Here is a 15488-nt window from a genome sequence, read left to right as displayed (position 1 = left end):
ATATACTGTAAGGTTGAGTCACTACCAAAATCAACTCTGCAGCACAGATGCAACATGTATTTCATGCCACATTTATTTTTATTGCTGCAGTTGTAATGCAGTCAGGTTCTTTCACATTGTCACGATCATTGCTTGAAGCCTCCCAACACAAATAGAAAAAAGCCACTTGTATGCATCTACGATGTGTGTTACTGCACTGCTGCTGTACGGGTGAGTTAAAAAGAAAAAGAAGAAAAGTTGTGAATCACAGAAAATAATATTGGTCGTTTCAGGCTCTCTGTTGGAGCAGTTGCGATTGCTTTTTGAGTTTTGTCTGACTTACTGTCTTCACGGGAAGCTAGGGGTCATTCAGTCGTGTCTGCACAGGTCGACATTCCTCCACCTCAACTTTTTGAAATCTGTGTTGTCGGCTATACACTCTTTGGTGTGTATGTTAATATATTCATCCAATGTTTCCATATATTATTATGTGGCACCCACTAGGTTTGAGAGCCGGAATTAAAAGTGAAAAATCATTGCAATACCTGAATCCGTAATGTTGTATTTATATTTTTGCTGAGATATTACAGTACTTGATTGTACTGTAATTGATTTGTCTTGATATTTTAAGTTGTCTACATCGATATTTAACACATACTGTGGACTTGGATATGCTGCTCCATTTGTTTTATACTAGCATTTTGCTTTTGCACACTGGAGTCATTTTGTTGACTAAGGGGGCGATTCTTTCCTCTGTTGGACTGAGAAATTGAACTGAAAGTCTAACTGGACATGATATTGTACTGCAGTATCTGATGTTTCCCCCTTAAAATATGGTTTCAATATATATATATATATAATATTACAGTATCACAATGTTTTATATCACCACTTCTGCGTCGCGTATTGTATTACAAAATACCTTCCACAGCCCTGAACTCTGACTGGTGGCGTCCATTTCAGTCCAAACCTGTGTTTGCGGCATTATCATCAACTTTTGTCCAGACAGATTTGTGTCATTGCACCCTGAACACCCCCAACATTTGCCCAGCCAGTCATTTGTTGTGAAGCTGTTTAATATACTGCGGGAAATTGTCCTCCGCCAACTTCAGAGCAGAAAATCACAGTCATTTGTATGGATGTTAATTCTACACAGACTAGAGCACTAGACATCATCCATGCTGCTCTTCCATTTCAACACTGTGGAAATGACGCTCAACGGCCAAAGAAAACCTCTCCGTCAGTCGCTTCCTTGCCTGTGATGCTTGTTGTTTGGGCTACTGCACGTGAATCCACGTGGAGTCTGGAAACAGCCGCACCAATTGACTTCTCTCTGTCCTACTTTCTTCTCTGATGTATTGTTGGCTCACATTTCTCCACAAGTCCACCTCAAGTTCATCCTTCTTCTTAATTGCAGGAATAACTTCTGAAAGTTTGAGGTTAACAAAGTAGTTTCTGGAGGACTCAAGTGTCTGTGATTATGGGTCGCAGCAGCGAAATGATCACTTTTCCAAAATGACTTCTCACTCTCAATCTGTGCCGCAGCATTACTGTTGATTTGAGTCCTCACATTTTATATTGTTATTGATATTCGATCCTTTTTCTATTTCATGTCATCCATTGCTTCTGCCGTTCCATTTGACGGCCCCTCACCTGTAGGCCCCGGATATGAACCCACAGGACATGTGTTTGACTGACATGACATGAATGACTCGTGTGCGAGCATGTTTTGCCATACTTGTTAGTACCGAGTCTTGACATGTCACCTTCTTTACATTTTGCCTTGTGAGGACATTTTGGCCGGTCATCACTTTGTCAAGACTCATTTTGAGGGTGAAAACTACAAAATAGCTTGCATATACAATCGGGTTTTAGTCGGCATAAAAGTTCAGTTTTGCCACTAAGATATGAAGACAAACACCCGTCTGTGTGGGCTTGTTTGCACTGCACTGCACGCCGTTGACAGCGCATCACTGTGCGTCTCAGTCACGGTGTCTTTCTGAGTGCCACATGTCCCCACGCCTCGTGTTGCTGAAGGTCCACTTGTGAGTGAGGATGGATGTGTGCGAATTAAAAGTCTGGTTCAAAGGAGGTGACACAAGTTTGGAACTAATAACTGCAAGACAAACTGAAAACTAATTCATTTTAAATTTATCTTTGGAAAGAAATGGACAGCTAAAGTTAATTAAAACTGGTGAAGATACTAACCTTCATGAGTGTAGAAAAGTCTGCCCAAACCATATGCAGTTTTCTTTTGAATCATCAAATGCTGTATGTAGACCTTCTGAGTTCCACTAATAAATAATCTGCAAAACAAGTATTTATTCTTTGAAATGTCACAGCTGACACCGTACCTAAATGGCTACTCTGGGACGTGAATCTGTGTGTCTTTGTATCTCTGTGTTGCATTGACAGTTTGTGGCCAACGCTCTGCCCTTCTAAATGATCTGCATGCAAACAGCAATTTAAGATTTATTTTTCCAGCCAATGTTTTTCATTTACCGCGAAACAGAAGAGTGCGTCAGCAGCAGTCTCCCACATCTTTGTCCCGGGGTTGTTGTGATTCAGCGGGCAGAACACAATTAGGACGTGAGCCCTGGGAATCCTTTTCTTATGCTAATGTTTTTACTGATTTTTATTTTTTAGATGATTAATTCCAAACTGTGTGGTTACCTTAATTAAAGCAAGCCTTGCGCGGTCGAACGTCTTCTTGTTAACAACTTCACAGTCGATCCTTGTTTCTTCCATTGACAAGTCATTTAAATTTGAGCGTGTCTTTATTTATCCTGCATTCTGCCCAGGAGACCCAGAGACTGAGGCAGCCTGTACTCCTAACCTTGGTGTTCAAGCAGTTTGTCAGTCAGTCGGTGGGATGTAACTCTTTCTTTTTAGTCGATCCCTTGATTCTGCTTGTGCACAATATGTGGTCTAAGTCTCAGAGTGGAGCTGATCCCCTCAGCTCAGGACCGGTTGGCAGTTTAGGACCACTCCAAACCAAGGTTGTCTCTAGCTAGATTCAACTGACAGTGTGTGGAGAGGGATTTATAAAACGGATGTCACACCAGAACAAGCAGATTCTTATAGTCTCGGCCCACTGCCCGAGTGATCCAACCTTTGTATAGTACATTGTACATTTCAGTGTGTTCTGTATCTGTAACTGTGTGAAATAACGTCTATCATGCCTTCACAATTGCTTTGTCCCCAAAATGATTTTAGATTGCCAAGATTTGAGAAGCATCTTTTCATGACTCAAACACGTGGAGAAGATGACAGAATGGTTGACACTGTGTTCAGTGTTTAGACAGCAATACTGTGGAGATCCTGGATTCTACTGTAATGAAGGAGTTTAATGTTCTAGTCTTTGCAATACAGTTAGTAAAGTTTAACCCAGTGTTGACTTGTGACAAACCACCATGAACATATAAAAGGGGATGTTGTGCCAACATATTTTCATGGGGCAAGTCAGTTGAAATAAGTGAATCAGGTTCATTCATACATCTCACACAAAGATATGCATGAGGCATCAGAAAAAGAGTCGCAAAAGTGTCTTTGGCCCAGTCAAAACAAAGCGTTCCGCTGTCTGACAATAGCAGTTCAACTAAAAAGTCACAGAGACAGACTGGATGCGTACTGTACGACACCCCCTCGATAAATGTTTGTATTCAACCCTCAAATATCCAACTCAATCCCAAATGAACTCCGCTATTGGCATTAGATCCAACACTAACTATAATGAATGAAGTAACTTCTCAGCAAGTGCGCGGTGAATCTTCCAGCACGTGATCACGGTAGTGTTTATGAATGTAGATTAGTCACCCCAGTTATACTCACTGTCCAGTCCTTGATCCAGTGTGAAAAAAGCAAAGCGATCCACAATATAGTGACTTCGCTCATTCAATCCAGCACTTTAGGTAGCGTGCTTCTCTCAACCGTCCTGTAGCACCGCCCAACATGATATTTATCATATACAGACCTGGGCAAAGTGCGGCCCGGGGGCCATATGCTGCCCGATGCCTGCATTTTCTAGGCCCGTTTGACGTCAGACCAAAACTAAAACCAATATGTCCTAATTTTTCTGCCTTTTTTTTGTTCTTTCTCTTTTAGTCACCACCACCACTTCAGCAGTAAATATAGCATGTTCTTATTTTAAGAATTTTTTTTTCTTTTCATTGGCCATTTTTGTGTTTTTCTGGTTCCTCAAAATACATTTAAGGAATACAGAAAATATATCGTGAAATAAATTGCCTTTTTACGTCTATAGTTGATTTATGTTGAAATGAAGTGCATATAAAATGAAATATTTCAATACTTTTTGTGTCATATTTACACTTAATATCCTTAATTACATTTCATCGTACGTTCAATATATGTTTTGGATATTTTTCCATCATGTTTTGTAGTCATCGCTCTTTCTTTTGGCATGAAGGCCCCTCACAACCGTTTCTAATGTGGGGCGACATAGTTAGGCTGCTGAATGTTACAGTAGCTACAATACTGTTTATTTGTACATCTTCTAGACTAGTACTTATCTATTATTATTATATTATTATTTATCTATCTATTTATTTATTTTTGGACGTATAGTTTTGTTTTTGGAAACCGGAGGCCACAGACCGAAATTTCGTTGCCATCATATAGTGATATGTTTTTGTGCCATGATAATAAAGAAAGTCTAAGTCTATGTCCAAGTCTAAGTCTAGTTCAGATGGTAGCGTGGTCCGCCTGTGAGTAAGAGGTGGCCGGTTCGGTTTGTGACATGTTTGTGTCATTGTGTCCCTGAGCAAGACACTTAACCCTGGTTTGCTCCTGACGGTTCAGATGGCGTATTGCGTTGCAGCCTACTGCCGTCAGTGTTTGAATGTGTGTGTGGGTGAATGGACTTAGTGTAAAGCGCTTTGGTTGGAAATGATGGACCATGGATCCAGTAGCAGTAGCCTGTTTCAACAATTGTACAGTGATTTTTAATCTACCATACTGTAACAAAGGCTCGAGATTGGTTTGTTTACTTTAAAACTTAATGTTCTCATCACGTCTTAAAGTCAGAGTTGCAAGTATCTATATCTTGTCGAAAGCGGTGTAACGTGAGGTTTTGAATTTGACATAGTTTTTTGAGTTGTTTCCATTCATGTGACGTTACGGTCATCAGTTGAATCGACAAGTTCAACTGCAGGACCAATAACTGCATTAACATGTTTTCATGGACAGCGTCTGTGCGTCCTCCACTTTTGCGTTGACACTAAGGTCATGGAACACGAGTCACATTCTGCTTATTATAGCGCGCTGCCTGTGGACACGATGGTCCGTTTGTCCCTCATTATAGACTAATGGTATTTGACATTTCCCGTGTCATTTGGACAGTGTGAGGTCACGCTGCGCACCCAGATAGAGATTCTGTCGTGCCAACAGCTTCATTAAAACTTATTGTTACACGCCGGCAGCCTACTGAACAGTTGCGCTGTGTCGACGCTTCCTCAGCAATTTACTGCTAATACATATGTGTGCCTGTTGCAATGTTTGGCTTCTGCCTTTCAGCTTTTAAATTAGAATATATTTGAACATATGCAGCAGGAGAGATTAAAGCAATGTGATTTTCATTCCTGAGCGGATACATGGCGAGAAAAATCCCAGTGTTGCGGCGCAGTGATCCGTCAGCGTCCTGTTTCAGTCAGTAGTGTAGAGCAGTGGTTTCCAACAAATGCTTGTTTAAAGAAATGAAGCGTTGAGCAAGGCTGCTAAAGAAAGGTGTGGGATGTTTGGTCTGCAGCAGGCTTCATCCTGAATGAGTTTTTGATGCAAGTGGAGAAATCACTGCCGTCATTTTGCGTTATCACCTGAAGCTTTCTTTGTCTTCATTCAAGTTGCAATAGCTCAAAGGTAGTAGTTAATAATAACAACCTTAAGAGATTTTGGAAGTCATGAGCAGAAAAGGCTGTGTTTATCTGACTTTGTGTGAGGGCGAAACTGACTATAATCATTTTATTTGCAATTTCGAAAATCTTTTCCTAGATTTGTATTTGTTTATTTTTCCAAATCTCGTGCTAGAAATACATTTTCTCCTTTTCCTACTTCATAATACCGAAGTCTGTTTTCTGGTCAAGTCTGACTCTGGTGTGTCTTGGATCCCTCAGTATGAGTCATAGGTGAAACCACAATTCATGAACTCCCTGTTGAAACCTGTCAAGCTGGAATATGAACTCATATCTTCTGAAAACCATTTCAGGCACGAAGCAATTTTCAGAGAATGATCATCTATTTGCCTGAAAATTACAATTTACACATCACGTTCTGTGTACTTCTGAGAGGCAGGTGACCTCTACTGTTGTCACCCTTTGAGCCCCACATTAAACATTAAAGCCTCTGCTGGCTTTCATACTCTGCCACAGCAGGCTGTGTCATGCACGTCTGGAAACATCTTAACAAAGATTTAGGAGTAAATGACCATATCATTGTGCTGTAGGAGACATTTACATAATGTAATGGGAGTCGACTGCAGCCTCTGCTGCGTGGCTGTTCAAGTTGGAATTGATGTAGTCAAGCCCGACACACATGCTCAGCACAGACACCTAGTGCTGCTCTTATCTGGTTGGTCATAAATATTACATGATGCTGAGTGATTCAGAATCGTTGTGGAGGATACATGACCAGTATCTCTAAATGTCCCAGTGCTAAATGCAGTCGTCTTTTTTGATGTACTGTCGAGTTCAATCAGCAGTGTTGCACCACTTTGGTCCCCACTGTTGGACAAATGAAGGATATCTACTCTAACAGCTAGTTGGATAGTTGGTTAGTTCAGCTTGTTGGGTTAGTTGGTTGGTTAGTTGGATAGCAGGTGAAACATCTTCCCTGTAAAATCCCATGTCACCTCTTTTTGTGTTCTTTGCCAAGGTCCAATCATTTCACCTTCACCATCTTCATCCTCCTCTTGTCACACCTTCACTGTAATCCTGCTTTCCATCTCCAACATTCTTAGTGCAACATGTCTGATCTTCTCCTTTCTACCACTAAGAGTCTCAGTATCTTCATCTGTGACTCTCCTGACTCTGACCCCTCAGTCTCTAAACATTATGGCCACGACTGTCCTGTGAAGCTCTGACTTCAGATCCTTCATCTCTGCCCATCACTCTGGATAAATGTGCCTGGATCGTGGAACCGTTTCCATGCACCTTCAGTCTTCCTCCTGCCTGTCTTATTCACACAGACGTATTCTGTCTCAACTTTCATTCCTCCTCTCTCCAGCTTCTCCTCCACCTCATCTCATCTCATCGACAAACATCGTGGCTAACTTAGTCCTGCGCCCACTGTCTCACTGTCCTCATACGGGTCCATCACCAACTGAATTCTTTTTGCTCAGCTTAAATAAGCTGCAATTCAAGCAATATTCCATTCATATCCAACAGTCATTCAGACTGCTGTGAATGGCCCTAGCCCAAAAATGACATGATGCTCAAAAATGATAAATGTAATGAAAATGCATCTATTGTTAATGTAGCAACAACATATTAACACTTTCTGAACTGTTTGTTCTCTTGTGTAACTTCTCATTGATACGGTGTGGGCTGACTGTGTTGAACCTTAAATGTCAAGCAACAAAATCCCAAGTATGGAAATAAAGCTTTGCCGTTGGCAGACCAAATGTGGTGCTGACGTCAGTTTCACCTTCCGCCTGTCTGCAGCCCCCGCAGATAAACTCTGTCCTTTTCAGTCAGGCCACCATTGTGTTGTGCGAGAGGCGAGAAATGGGAACACTGGGAAGTATCAGAAGGTCAGCTTACCAATCGTGATGAAGCTGGATCAATGTCTACTGTTTTTCCCCGATGAAGTTCAGGTCTCTCCAAGCTGTTGGCCCCGAGGTCTGGCCTCAGATAAGTGGATTCATATTACTGCACTGTATTATGGTTGGCTTCAGAATGTGTTGTTACTTTTCTTTCCATCTGAACCATGGACAGTCCCATCAGCCATGGTGAACAGTCAGTTTTCATCCTCTCACCCGTCACCTGAGCTCATCTTTATCTGCCATAAAAGCCTAGTTTAGATTGATGATCTGGAGTTCATCCAATCCGTCTCCACCAGATCACGTCGTTGAGAGAGAGACATTTATGAGGGTGATGTCTCCAGATGTTTGTCACCAGCCTGTTTGTGTGTTTTGTGGATGCTCCGAGTGACTCCAGGACTCACGTATGGACCTGTTAAAAATGTCGTTCATGCTTCATACATCCCGGTCCATGTGTCAATTACACCCTGCCCATGACCTCCACGTGTCTTTGCGCGTTGTCACCCTTCTCTTTATCTTTGGATCCACCAGTTAACACTTAATGTTAGGATTCTCTGTCTGACCACCTCCTCCTCTTCGGTCTCACAAGAACAAGCTTGGTGTTAAATGACCATTAGCTGCTGCTGCTGTGGTGTTTTCAGCCCGACTGCGCGTCTCTTGGATCAAAGGAAATCAGTATTGATTGACCAAAAATGGACGGAACCAAACTCCAGAAAAGAGTTTCAGTCTGCAGTTTTCTTCTGTTAATAATATATTAGTGTTTTATGAAAGCCGCGTACTGTAGTGCTCCACTGGGGTCCTATAATATTCTTCTAAAAGCCCACAGGATGAGCTCAGTCGGCTGCTAGCTGTTGTGGTGATGACTGCTGGCTGGTGAGATGAGAATGTGGGGCCGCTCAACCCAAAACAACCTTCAGTCTAGTCAATGAGAGCCATGAACAGAGGCAAGGACAGAGGCCAGGCCTTTTTCCAGCCGTCACTGGGGATGGGTCTGACTTATTACTGGCAATGACGACCCAGCTCTGGCACCAGCTCTGTCAGGACCAACTGACCCATGTTACTGGGGCAAATGCTCTGTGTACGGCCCACTGACACCCAGGAACATGCCAGGATGCCTTATAACAATGCGTGACTTAGAAAAAAAAGATTTGAATGCTAGAAATACACCAATCCAATGTTAGCTTTCGATCCCTGAGTTGGGAAATCTGTTGACACAATGTGACTCTGATCTGATTCCTGAGCTTTATTTACGTGTGCTTTGGGTCCAGTCTGACTCACATACACCGTAAATAGAACTAAGGCAATTCCACACAGTGGCCATGTTTGTTCATGCTGTGCCCCAGTTGCCTGGGAAGTCGGAAGTCGGAGTAGGGAATGATGTCACAGCTGAGTTCAGTATCTCTGCGTTCCAGTCATTGAAGTTGGACAACAAGATAGCTATTCTCACACGTGCCTTGTCTGGTTAGAAGCAACTCCTTGATAAATACGCATTGCTTCTTGTCAAGCCGCCGGATGAAGAGGAATTACAAATTCACCAAATGTTTTTGTTGCATTTTTAAATTTCTTATTCCTACATCCTGTTTAACTTTGGGGAAGCCGTCTTGGATTGTGTACATGACTTTCCAACCAGCAATGTCAGATGATGTCATGGGGGCGTGTACAGTAACTAGGAATTTCCCAGTTCTGAGCCAAACTGGAAGGTACCTATATAGTAGGTGCCAGTGCTGCTGATGCTTGCGTGCTAAATATCTGCAAACTGTGGGATGGATTTGCAGGCATGTACAGTGCTCTGGGTCTCATAGAGACCTGCCAATGTTCAGCAAATCCATTCCACAGCTGGCAGTGAGCCAGTAGCGCAGAAATGTCAGCAGGCAAAAAATGTTGTTGGATCGGATCGATCCATCTCTGTTGAATACTGACTCTGCTCTTCAAGACTTCCAAACATTTGCTCACAGTCACATGAACCTGTTTGTGAGTCATTGTAAACTGCTGGTTATTATTGCTGGAAGAGAAACTGTGTCAGGAAATTTGTCACGTGTAATCGTGTATTCAGTGTTCATTGTTCTTCTTCAGCTGTTATATACTGCATCCATGACTCTCTCAACATTCAGAGACCTGACCGGAAATATCTTATTTGTTTAAGATTAAGCCGGCTGTGTCCCACACTTCAAAGACAGCTGAGGTGTTGCTGTTTAAAGGATGGGGTTCTGTTGAAAGGTTTGCCTTGTGACTGGTGACAAACAGTTAAGCTGACTGTAAAGTACACAGTGATGAGGAATCAATACAACAAAGAGGCCCACTGCCGCGTGAGGGGGAAACACCAGATGAGAAATGAGCAGACGGAGGGAATAACTCTGAAGGTACGGTTATTTTTAGACTAGCCGGGACCAAGATATTGAACTTCTGTGTGTTCTGTGACTCACGGTGGTGTTCCAAGTCATTTGCTCTTTCTGGTGTGTGGCTACTCTTTGCCCTTTATTGAGTGCTGTCGTGCACTTCAACAGCTTCCATAGTGTGGTCCCCTGATCCCAACTAAGACCTTACTTCTCTGAGGGGTGGTGAGTCTACGTTGGATCGATTTCATGGTGGCCCTGCTGTGGAATACACCCAAACTCTGAGCATCTGGGAGCAAGTCTGTTTCTCCTCCTTTTAACTCACTGGACTTGGATATTGAATTGATTTACCCCCAGAATGACTGGGAAATTATTTTTTAAAAATTGTCAACATCATTGTGTCATTGTCATTAACTGCATTTACATGGAATGAAAATACTTTTAGATCGGAATCCGATCCGCAACATTCCAAATGAAATTCTGTTTGGTTTGAGAGGGTGGGCTGGCGTCCGTGTACACGCCTGATCCTGTCGTTTCTCTCTGGGCGGATCCTTGTATCGCTGTGCTTGTTAGCGCCACGTGACATGGATGCTAGACTGAATCCTAACACCAAGAGTCCTCCAGCACGTCCCTCAGCAGCTCCACAAACATGGCTGCTCTCAGCACTGGATGCACATCCTTGTATAGTGATCTTCTTCTTTTCCTTTCGGCTTCTCCCTTCAGGGGTCGCCACAGCAGATCATCCTCCTCCATCTCCCCCTGTCCTCTGCTTCCTCTTCTCTCAAACCTCATGTCCTCCTTCACCACCTCCATAAATCTTCTCCACCGTCTGCCTGGCAGTTCCAACCTCAACATCTTCCTACCAATGTACTGGCTCTCTCTCTCCTCTGTACATGTCCAAACCATCTCCATCTAGCCTCTCTGACTTTGACTCCTAAACACCTGACATGTACTGTCCCTCTGATCTACTGCTTCCTGATCCTCTCCATCCTGCTCACTCCCAGAGAGAAGCTCAGCATCTTCATCTCTGCTACCTCCAGCTCTGCCTCCTGTCTTTTCCTCAGTGCCACTGTTTCCCTGTATAGTGATGCCCGAGCAAAATACAGATCTGAACCTTCTCTGGGAGTGTGATGCTACAGGTGGCAGATTGTTGGAAGCGGAAGATTCTCCTCATCTACACATTCGGCCATCTTAGTGCAACACTATGCATGTCAGAGCAGTTCAGACTGAACATGTGATGCATGAACATCGGAGACTACCTTTCCATGTCATGTAAACAGGGACGGTTTATTCTCTGATCTACTGCTCGGCTGTAGCACTCACTCCAGGTTTCATTGCTTATACTGTACTTTTATTTTCATGTTTCTATTTGTCTTTGAAACACTGGGCGGTGCACTCAATTGTCCCAGGATGTTCATAACTCATTGTTGTTGGGCCGCACCACAGGGTATGCTAATTTACTCGTTACACATTGTTCAGACTTTAAATGATCTGAGATGGAATCAATAGCAGCGACGCTTCATTACTGTCTGACCAGAGTAGCCTGGGAGCGTTGACATATAGGTGATGCATGGAATCTCTAACCAGCTTCATGAGAATCTCAGTGTCCTCCCTCGCGCATGCTAATCATCCTTGCTCAGTGAGACGCCAGCCAGGGTGATTTCCCAGCAATACCTCGGTGTTCCTCTCTTTCGGATCACGAGCGTATCGCTGCAGTCACTCTCTATCTGTCTGAGCCGATCAATAACGCCCATATCAGGTCCCGTCTTGTCGAGTGTTCATCACGCCGCCTCCTCTCCATCATGTCAGATCTGCTCAGGGCCCGTCTCTCTCCCCCATCTGCCCCCGTCGCCCCCTCCTGACTTCCAAAATGACCGCCTTGTTCCCAGCGGTCCACCACGCTTGTGGAAATCAGATTATTGACAAACTGACGAAGCAGAGATGTCCCGTCTTTTTCAATTGCCGATTGTTGAGGAGGGGAGCCACACACACACTCACACACACACACACACACACAGGATGTCAACTCTACCGTTACATCATGGACACAGCATCAAAATGGGTCAGGCTCTTCAGACCTCGCTCTATTTTTTTTTTTTTACAAAAAACACAGAATGAGAGGGCCAGCTGGGCCGTGAGAGCTAAAAGCCAAGAGGGAGTCGAGCTTCCACAGGACTGCCTTCCTAAAATCAGGTTATATATTCTAGCAAAACACACACACACATGCTCCAGTTCTCTGAGTAATCAGTCTGTGTATTTTTAAATCTGCCTCTAATCTCCATTATTGGCATCCCTCGCCGGCCCAGCTCCATTGTTGATGTACATCGGATAAATATGGTCAATAACTCTCAGGTGGACCCGTCGCCCCGAGCAGAAACCCACTTGGCCTTTTGACTTGTTGATGTCATGTCGTCCTCTGCGTGACCCGCACGCGCAGGGGACGACGTTCTGAAGTTGGCTCCTGTTCAGTGGGGCGGATTTGGGCTTATAGAAGTGGGACAAGAGTCTGTTTCTGGAACTGGGTCACCATGGCAACTAAAAGCCATTCTTTACTGCCAAGATAATATCAAGAACACACATGTAATTCAATACTGTCACAACCTTCTGAATCCTCATGGTGGCGCTCACATTGATGACTGCAGAAGTGTCGATGGACAGGGTACTTCACATTATGTTTAAGTCAGTCCTTCTCAAGTAGTGGGGCGGGCGACGCCAGTGTGGGCGCATGTGACCTCGGGGAGCATACGGGAGCATTTACTGTACTCATGATTTTTTTTTTTTATTTTAGACAAATTGGCACACTTTAAGTCTTTTCTGTTACAGACAAAAGCAATGTTAATAAAGTTATTCTAGTTCATCTATATTACTTTTTTTCCTCCACTTTCATCAGGATACAATGTTATGCAGTGGTGTTCTTATAATAATTTTATATACAAATGATATTATTTACAGAGGCGGTGGAGAGTTGGAACGTTTACCTCTTCCTGAGGGGGCGCAAATAAATAAAAATAATAAAGTTAATGTCCCTTTTACAAATCGTCAGAGAGCCCTCAAGTGAGGCGTGTGAATCAAACTCTCGTCGTTTTTCCAGGCATCAGTGTTGAAACACAAATACGTTGACATGTGAGACACCGTCATCACACTTGGGAAATCAGCAAAGCACACTCCATTTTAAGGTGGACAGCTCCCTCTCTGTCATTCACTGGGACCTGCTGAACTTTAAATAATAGGCCTGACGACGAAGACCCACTCACTTCTGAGTGTAAGCGCTTCCATACAGTGGTCGAACCAGTTACTGTCCTCAAAATTGCTACTGAGAGAGAGAGAGAGAGAGAGAGAGAGAGAAGAGAGAGCTTGCTGTTTAAGGAGGTCATGGTCTGACTTGGTGAGAACTGAAAGAACTCATCACCCATCTTTGTTTCGTTACAGCAATCCCTGCAGACCTATGCCTTCCTGGTGTTTGTGGTGGTCTGTCTCTTGGGCGCCACCTATCTCTATTTTGTCCTCCCTGAAACCAAAAACAAAACCTTCGTGGACATCAGCCAGAGTTTTGCCAAAATCAACAAGATCCAGGTGCCGACTCCAAGCCAGGAGATGGAGATGGTTCTGTCCATCAAGCCTCATGCCAACGGCAATGTTCAGGACGCGTGTCGGCTGGAGAGCTCCTTCTGAGCAGAGCCCGAGCCGGTGTTGAAAACCTCTACCGCAATGTTGTTTGAATGTATTTATGTGAATGTAAATATTCTTTGTACAACTATGTCTACAGTGACGTGTATTCTGACATCGCCATTCCTCTGTTCCTGAGGGACTCTCCATGTCACTAGGTGCCTGTCATACAGCTGCATCAGATCTTTGAACGGCACATGAGGCTTTAACATGAGACATTCGTATGTGGTTTTTCCGATCAGATACAAATGCATTTACTCACAGCTACTGTCAGGCAACTTTGTTCTCACATTAAATTGTGAGCCAGTGTTAAAGTAGAGGTGCTCTGTGCCAAAAAGATCTGAACCAACCTTTTAGGTTGTGCTCAAGGTTCGATTTTCTTAATTACTTTCTGAAAACATTTTAAGTGTTAAAAAACACCTTTGTGGCATTTCAGTGTGTTGATAGTAATTTTATTGAAGTGTGTTTGCGGTTTTGTTTTTGCTTTTGATAAAGTGTTTCTGGTACTACAGAAGTTGCTCCACTGGATACCATCGGACCGATTTACGACAGTGTTGTACTTTAAACAATAACCTCTAAAATGTGTACTCACAGAGAATGCAGACACGAGAACAACATGAGGAGTGGTGAATTTTTTTTTTTCATTGCTCTGCATCTTCCTCTCATCAGAAACTTCATCCTTCATTTAGTGGCACTAATGTTGAGATGACAAACTTCAGCACAATTTTTAGTGATAATGTTTCATTTGTGTATAAATTATTGTTTTATTTGTGAAAATCAACAGTCAAAATATTTCAAATGTTGTTTGTGATTTGGTTCTTTGCATATGTTCCAATAGAAGATGAGAAATGTATTAAATAACATTGAATTTCCCTTCGTCCAGAGTGTGTATCAATCGCTGTCCAGGTGTTGCACGTGGGTGACGGCGCAAATGAATTTTCGATGCACATGAGACTCCAGGGTTGCGCTTGACTGTCACAGAAGTGGCAAGTGCTTTCATGAGCTGGGAAGTGTTGAACTTCCTCCGAGCCATCTTCACTGGTGGCAGCAGCGTGATGAAGGCAGACAAGCGTGGCATTGGACAGAGGTCAACTCAGTGGGGAGCCAGGGAGCACATGCCGTGCTCCTCCATGGATCTCTCACTTCCCTTACTTTGAGACGGTCATTTCACAGTTCCATAGATCCACCTGAGCTGTGCAGCAGCAGGATGCTGTGTGTGGAAACTGTTCTGGTCAGTTTGTCAATGTTCCTGTTGGTGGGAGCCACGATGATGGTCAGTTCTCCCTCCTAAAGCTTCCACCGTCGTGGGTTCTTGTTCACGACAGAGGAATGGAAGAGCCTGCTGCAGTGGCTCTCAAAGTGGGTGGCCATCACTGGGGCCTCACAAGTTTGGGTGTTGGAAGAAAAAAGAACATTCAGAATGGACAAAGATGAAGAAAACTACGCTGCATTCCGCAAGCAATATTGGTTTTTAATTGGAGTCTATTTTCTTGCTTCCATCTTTAGCCTCATTCTTGTAGCTCAAGTTTATGCCGGCGAAGCTGAGAGTGAGTCAGTGGTTTTTCACAGGATCGTTGCTGTCAAGCAGGATAAAGTTATGTGAATTACTTGGAAAAAAAAGGTGTCTTCTCCAAGGAGGAGTTGAAGTATCCTCGAGGAGGGTGGAGATGGACAGAAGTCTTCCGTCCTGAGGTGAAGAAAGAGCTGAGCCACAAGACAAAGCTCTCCACTGTCCAGAG

The 15488-nt window shown here is 43.5% G+C and overlaps 1 protein-coding gene across 7 annotated transcripts in view; it reads left to right on the top strand.

Moving 5' to 3' along the window:
- Positions 1-14604, top strand: part of slc2a9l2 (solute carrier family 2 member 9, like 2) — a 77239-nt gene extending 62635 nt beyond the window's left edge. For all 7 annotated transcript variants that reach the window (XM_053867242.1, XM_053867239.1, XM_053867240.1 and 4 more), the window contains exon 13: positions 13513-14604. In XM_053867242.1, the coding sequence (XP_053723217.1) occupies positions 13513-13755 (243 nt within the window). In that variant the 3' untranslated portion in view covers positions 13756-14604. The remainder of the gene's footprint in view (positions 1-13512) is intronic.
- The last annotated feature ends 884 nt before the right edge of the window (positions 14605-15488 follow it).

This window comes from Synchiropus splendidus, chromosome 6 (assembly GCF_027744825.2).
Source record: "Synchiropus splendidus isolate RoL2022-P1 chromosome 6, RoL_Sspl_1.0, whole genome shotgun sequence".
NCBI classification, from domain to species: domain Eukaryota; kingdom Metazoa; phylum Chordata; class Actinopteri; order Syngnathiformes; family Callionymidae; genus Synchiropus; species Synchiropus splendidus.
Note: the sequence above shows the minus strand (reverse complement) of the source record. Positions and strands in the feature narration are given on the sequence as shown.